Source organism: Bemisia tabaci, chromosome 2, assembly GCF_918797505.1.
Source record: "Bemisia tabaci chromosome 2, PGI_BMITA_v3".
NCBI lineage: Eukaryota > Metazoa > Arthropoda > Insecta > Hemiptera > Aleyrodidae > Bemisia > Bemisia tabaci.
In genome coordinates this window covers 22,087,380-22,094,958 of record NC_092794.1, presented here as the reverse complement: position 1 = coordinate 22,094,958, position 7,579 = coordinate 22,087,380, and the positions used below count along the sequence as shown (strand labels likewise).

The following is a 7,579-nucleotide window of genomic DNA, read 5'->3' as shown; positions in this document are numbered from 1 at the left end:
TTCAGTGTTATGTTGAATGTTAAAGCATCTCACCAATAATGTCTTCTCTAAGTTCATATTATTTAATTACTTTTTCATGTATCAGAATTATTTTAGATAATAGAATCATGTCCTACAGTAATTGAGGTACTGCACAGCTCAATTAGCTCAGTGCATTATTGAAATAGTTTAAACACCTTAAACAATTGCCTCCTTCAGCATTTTTCAGTTTTATCTCTTAATTTGGAAAAAGCACAAAGGAAAATAAAATGTCATGTTACTCATGAAGACTAAGGTAAATGGCTCTTGCCAAGTTTCCTTGAAAATATGACTGCCTCTCTATTTTACTGAAAATACTGCAGTAGTTTTCAGAGACATTAAAAATGCTTTGGGAGAAAAATCTTATAGTTAAACAGTGCTAAATCCTGAGAGATCCTTGGAGTCACATCGATGGGCCCCAGAAAAATAGCAGAATCAGCTCTTTATCCCCTATAATCTTCACTGCAAGTCCCAACAACACACCATTTTATCCTGACAAGTAGCACGAGTCGGGTGGTAAAGAAGAGAGTGGGAATAGCCTCGAGAAAACATCATGTATTTAAAACTCAACATTTCAAATCACAAAATATGACTTATTATAAGTAGGTTATTGAGACAATATTTACTGTTTCTATACTTTAAAATAAGGATGGTACTTTTCAGACTTTACTCTTCAAGTTTAGGGAAAAACTTTCCCGCATATTTTAAAACTCGCTTGATTTTTTCATACTAAGTGCAAACTTGCATTAATAGAGGTATTCTGTTTCAGTTAAGTTTTACATTAATTTTTTCTTACACTTTTTGCACCAAAATTTTACACATCAACAATTCAACATGAATCATACTCTAAATGTAACAAAATTTTGATGCCATCTTTTTTTTCCAAGGTACATAAATCGCATAGAAATGGAACAACAGAATTCCTTATTTAAAATTCTTTGAGAAATTCATCATCTGATTCCTTCTGGAGTCATTGCTACCAAAGTTAACTAGCCAGTCAACTTATTTACAACGCTTTGCTCGTCGAGTACTTGGGTTTTTTAGAGTTAAAAAAAAAAAAACTTGTAACAAAAAAGAGATAGAAGAGATTGCAAAAGCTCATAAGTATCTTCAGATAAGAAAGGAACTCCATTCCGAACAACGACGAATTACACTCCATACTATGAAAAAGAAACCTAAGAAATAAGAAGTGTCGAAACTATATTTGATTGAAAATATTCAGCAGAAATATGGAAGCATTTATGGACAAGACTTACATTCAAAATACTAAGAATTCAATCTTCAAAACTTTGTTATATTGTAAAACTAAATGATGAGAACTTTTCTCATTATCATGAATAGTAACTCGACTGGGGATGGACTGTAGACTATAAACGCACAATGCAGACAGCAGTTGACAGTATAATAATGCAAAGACTGCATGGGAAAGCATGGGAATCCTCACTAACCACACATGGCTAAGAAGAAAAAAAGATGAGCTGAAAAAATGTTAGAAATGCATCTGAGAGTGCGCTAAGTTCTGAGATAACAGATTAAAAGAATTCAATATGAAGTCACTGCACCCCCATATTGATGAGAAGTTCATACTCAGCATATTTCTGTCGCTCTCTCTAGAACCTAATTACTCATTGAAGTAAAAAAAAAAAAGCTGAAATGGGACTAAGAGGCAAAAAATAGATAATTTTCAAACTGACTACATCAAAAGTTTTGCAGGCCTACCCTACATTCATGAAATTTGAGTTACATTAATGATGCAATCCCTTGTTGATGGAGACCCAGAATATTTTCTCCAGACGGAGCTGATTAGTGATTAGGTACTCAAGGCAATAAAGTATTATCTTCTTGCTTCAGGGCAATAAAGAAAAATTGTCTTCCCACAATCACTTCCTGTTTAAAATTTTTGTTGATTCTCAAATTCAGTGGGCCAAAGACTTACGGTCATTCAAAGCTGAAAATGATTAACTTTATAATTAAACCTTGATATTTTATTCGAAGCTAAAGGGAACATTTCTGATGATACATTCTTGACACATTTAGAAAAAATAAAATAAGTGTCAAAGGTTAGAAAACAATTCGTCAATTAATGTTGGTTTCTTCATGGAAGTTAGGACGAAAAGTAATCAGCTTGACATGAGAAATTAAATACTCCTAAAAGATCTTACAGAGAGTTTGGGGACAACAGTACCTAACTCAAACATTTTGGTAACATTTTAAACTTGCAGAGAAACGAACAGGTGAAAATAAAAACTCAGATTGATGGGCTCTGACTTAGAAACACTTAGGTTGGTGTATATCATTCAGGGGGTGACAATGCCTGGTTTTAATTTTGGAGTGAGCCAAGCACATTAACTTCAGTGGTTTCCAGTTTTTCCGATAGGCTGACAAAAAGTAAGTATGAGTCCATAAAACTTTCCACTTGAAGCATGAACAAATTTCATCTGCATACTTGGCAAAAAACGAATGGTGCTAAGTTAAAGGAATAAAATGAAAACTCTAGTTCAGAAAAAGGATTAGAGATAAAATTTAGTTTTCCAGTTTAGATTTACTATATTTCTATGCATGAAGAACAATTGCAATCTCATTGACCCCACTTCCATGAACTTTCCAAGTATTCTATCAAGTAATCTGTTCATGGTTGTTCTCCACTGTCATTTTAAATTTTATTTCCTTGACCATCCCTTCATCATGACATGATTATAGAATGTTTTGGCTGTAATTTCCAAAGATTCCCAGAATTACTGATCATAATTTAGTGAAAGGGTAGACTTGAAGGGCATCATTCTGTTGCAGTTTACTCAAGCAAGGTAACTGCTTCATGTTTCAAACCCTCTTTCTTCCACAATAAGAATAAATATAAGGACTTTGAGCACCATCTTTTGAAAAACGTTTGCGGTAGACTAGCCTCCTCTTCCTTCATGTCATTTCACTAAGTGATGGTTGGTCTCGGCTTCAGAATCAATTTGCCAGTATCATCGCACGACATATTAAAATCCTCAAGAACGCTTTTAGTGCGGGCAGTGATGATGGATGGAGCTATGACTCTTTTGTGGATTCCAAAGATGAATAAAATAACTAGAACAAAGATTGTTAGAGATGAGTGACTGAACACTGATTTAAAAACGATTCATTAAAGCGATTTACTTGTAAAAATTTAGGAGAGCCTATTTTGCAGAACCTTTATTCTTGAAAAAACTACATAAAAAGGTACTTGGTCTCAACTTGTAAAAAGAGAAAATGTTAGCTATACATTCCTACGATTATAGGTTGTGAAATAAGACTCAAGTATGTTGTTTATTCCTATAAAAGTAAGAAAAAATAACTATGAATATCAAGCTTGATTGCATGGGTTATAAAAATTTCTGTGTTCATGAAGCATTCTGCGCCCTTTGAAAGACTTTCGCTGAAAATCTAGAAAATAGGTGCGTTATGATGTACTAGAAAATCGTTGCATTATGATTTACAATCACACATGTATTAAATAAGCAATTTTGGCCCCCCTCCCTTCCCGTGTTGGTAACTCACTATGAGACCACCTCTCAGTCCCTTCCCCTTGTAAGTTCCATAAGACTGGTCTGACACCCCCCCCCCCCCCAAAAAAAAATCCATAAGATAACAGAGAAAGCCTAAAACATAGCTGTAAAAATATTTGTATTGAAAAAAATTATTATTTTTCAAAGTGGGAGGCTCATGTAAGGCTAGGCTTGATAAGTACCCCTCCACCTTGTAAGACGCTATAAGACAAGCGCAGCCCCCCCCCCCCTAAATTGCGAATGTAATACTTGAAGGGCTCCACATTACGTAGTTTTTAAGAGAACAAACTACAGCATTGAGTAGTGGTTCACCTCTGCTAATGGTTAACCCTGTTTGAAACTTTTAAAAAGAGGTAAAAAACTTACTCAAAATTAAGCTGGATAAAGTGAAGTACGGATGATTGCATAGCGACTGTGTAAAAGAGACACTGGAGGTTTCATTGTCAGTCAACCAGTGAAATGCTCCGACTGAAGTGAAAATTGATATTACAGCAAGCACCACTGGAAAAAATTCAACCGTTTTAGGGAGAGTTTGAACTTCATTACTTGATGATAATCATAGAAATCCTTAAAGCGTAAAGTCACTTAATGGCAATTATCAATAAGTGAAGTCTAGGGTGAGCTTCAGCTTACATAAAAGAAATAACACATTCGTAATGGAAATATTTTTATCATGAATAATTAGGTATCTCACTTTCTCTTGCACGATTTACTTTGTGGACTGCTCTTTCAAGTGCATACCTGAATATGCATAGATCTTGAGCCAGACAACTTGATACTTAAATGCCCATTTTGTTCCCGGAAAATTCTTCTTGAGCTGTCAAAAAGTGATCAGAGGCTGACCGAGGGGGACACTCTTGCCTTGCTAAGATACCTAAGAAGATCTGTTTTGAAGGCACTTTAAAGTGAGCGAGTTTGAGCTAATTCTGTGTATATTATTGCAGATTTTCTTCTTCAATGCAAGAATAATGGCTCCGCCAAATGGTCTCGGTGATGGAAAGCTAATTCTTCCTCAATCTGATTAAACTTGATAACACTTAAAATAAACACAGAATTCAAAGAGATGAGATACTTACACCTCCATCTGATAGCTGCTGGCTGAAGACAAGCAATAACTTCCGTTAACCTGCGCTCAAACGCCTTCAAATCTGGGAAAAAATAAACGAGCTTCCATCAGACTAAAAAGTTTGTAAAAAAAGCAAAGTTTACATAAAAACGACAAAAACAATTACTTCAAAAAGATCCGTCCCATCCAAAAGCTCTGAAATTATACATATGGATATATAAGGTTTCAAAAATTTTGGAAAGGACGAAATCACTCAATGCATGATGAATTTCTTGAGGTTACAACTGGATTGTATACGAATCAGATAAATGTGGAGAAATGACACCAAGTGCTGACTGACAAGAAGACTTACCCTCACAGGCTGTTTGTTCGAAGGACATTTGTTAGGAATGACGTTAAGTGTGACGACGATAAATTGGGAGAGAGACTTAAAGTTTATTCGCAGAACACTCTTTTTTGATGATAATCTCCTCCATATATCCACCCAGATTCACTTTTCTTAAGTCAATGTTAACTGTAAATTTGCTCAAGTAAACAAGCTTGGTCGGGTCAAGATTTTGAGAGGTTAATCGGTTTGTTTACGGTTTATGATGATTTCGTGAGCGATGTATGTTGCTACAATAATCGATTTTAAATACATCGCGGGATTTTTGAAACTGCGGCGACTCGCGGATAAGCGAGCCACAGCCACAAGTTCGCAGATACTAGGGTCATCCCGCTAAAAGCCAATCGCTGATTTTAGCGAATTCTCGGATACCGTCGAGGGTCTACTGTATCTCTTACATCTGGCTGTCCGATATGTTAATTTTAATCCAACCGTCGGAAGTATGCATCCCAAGTTAAGTACGTAGTGAATTTCAACGCGTTCTAAAGTAAAATTGTTTCCTCTTTTTTATTTGTTTGGTTGGTTTTAGTTTTATTTTTTATTTATTACATTTTGGATTTCCAACTAATTAGAAACCGCACAAGAATTTGCTAACCTCACCATGTCGAGGCTTTTACAGAGTTGCACTCCCTTTCCTCGCTACCACGAGGCTAAATAATTAAAATTCGTATTAGCTGTTTATCACACACATTTTTATCACATTGATTCAATCGTGGAATACTGGAATACTCCATTTATCTAATTGTCGTAAATAGCTCGATGATCACTCGGACCGCGTTAAGCAGAAAGGAACCAAGCCACATCAGATATTGCCAAATTTAATTGGGCAGTTCATTTATTTACATGAAAACGCTTGTACGGATTTGTATGCAACTTGCAGTGAATTTACTGCATAGGTAGTGTATAGTACGAAGTAAACTCCTTAACATTTTCAAATGAATCCGCACACACGCTCTCCCGTATAATATTAAATTGCCCAGTTTTTGATAACAGCATGATGTGGCTTATTATACATAGATTATAAATATAATATATATATTTTTATACGTTTTTTATAACTATAATATATGTATTCTAAAATTTTATATTATACATATATTATAAATATATTGTACATATAGTATACATATAATATGCATATAATATAGAATGGCCTTTTCAACCCTCAGCTCAAAATATATTATATATATTTTTATACTTATAAAAGATATATATTAAACCTATATCATAGAATGCTCTATATTATATGTATATTATATGTATTAATTTTCAGATGTGCTACTAGGGGTGCGCCGCCTTTACCGTTTGAGCTAGCCAGGCTACCTGTCGGGTGCCTCACTTTTCACACATTATATAGCTCCGACATGAAACGAAACCCTTACCGGCGCATTTGCATGAAATAAAAAATTCAAAGAATTAAAAGTAACAAAAACAGCTAGAAACGAAATAAAAGGAGGAAAGAAAGGCATGAAAGAAGTAAAATTAAATTTCCCAGAACTTGGTTAAAAGCATAGACGATATTTATTTTGATTGACTGGAAATTCAAACCTTTTAAAAAAGCATTGAAATTTTTAAAGTTTCAGATTTATCGAGTTTGAGCTATTTCGAGAAGACTAAATTGAGGAAAAATGGTTGTTTCATCAAATTGTTGCGACACATTCCTGCATTCATGCTAGAGATTTGAGAACAAGTTACGGAAAGGAACACGCGGGAGTTTTTCATCATACTTAATAGCAAGATTATTGCGATAATTTTTGCGCCTTGCAATTAGCAGATTGGAAACAGGTAACACAACCAATAATCGGAATTTATTGCTACATCATAGCAACAATATAGCAATAATTTCCGCGCCTTCAAATGAGGGAGTAGGCAATACGCATGGCAAATATAATATAGCAACATTCCTACGATTTTATGTCCATCTATAGGTATCCTTGCTACTTGGGGAAATAGGAGTGCGCCCTCCCCCCCTCCACCCGAATTTGCTTGGTCCTTCCCGAGAAATGTGAGGGATTTGCTAAGTAAAGTGCGTGGCATATCTTTCATTTTGGAAAATGTCTAAGTACTTGGTTCAATAATTCGGTGTGAACAGCTCAAAATTGCGCCCAAGACAACTTAATTCTTAAAAATTTTCCGACAGAAACCCTCCGGATCTCTCTTTAAAACCAGGTATTTAAAGTCCCGCAGCCCTTCCTTAGTGCGCGGTGTCCTCTCTTATGCCCCCCCCCCCCCCCCCGAAAAGTTCCCAGTTCCGCCCGTGATAGTGTCTGTTATCAGCACCATTTTGAAGTGTAATCAACGAATCTGAGTGACTAAAATTAGACTAAAATTGAGTAAAATCTTTGGTAGATTTAAGACAATGTACCTAGGTCTGGTTCCTTTTTCCTTCTCATTTGAGCTGTAAGTATTCATAATGTATTCTAAATATTTAGCAGAGAAGATTCGCCAGGCAGTAATGTTTCGAAACAAAATCATTCTACATTTGATATTCATGGACTAGATAAACGTCGCCCATTTCCGTTTTGCACGCGAAATACGAATCAGAAAATTGTCAACATTGCATTTTTACTGCTGCAAATT

The 7,579-nt window shown here is 35.3% G+C and overlaps 1 protein-coding gene across 1 annotated transcript; it reads right to left on the bottom strand.

Annotated features, from left to right (window-relative positions):
• Window positions 1-553: 553 nt before the first annotated feature.
• On the bottom strand, window positions 554-5,189 carry LOC109043645 (nuclear envelope phosphatase-regulatory subunit 1). Its single transcript, XM_019060930.2, has 4 exons — window positions 4,967-5,189; window positions 4,625-4,696; window positions 3,915-4,049; window positions 554-3,090 (listed from the first exon to the last, which is right to left on the bottom strand). The coding sequence occupies exons 1-4, from the start codon at window positions 4,992-4,994 to the stop codon at window positions 2,945-2,947; spliced, it is 381 nt and encodes a 126-aa protein (XP_018916475.1). The 5' UTR covers window positions 4,995-5,189; the 3' UTR covers window positions 554-2,944.
• Window positions 5,190-7,579: the final 2,390 nt, after the last annotated feature.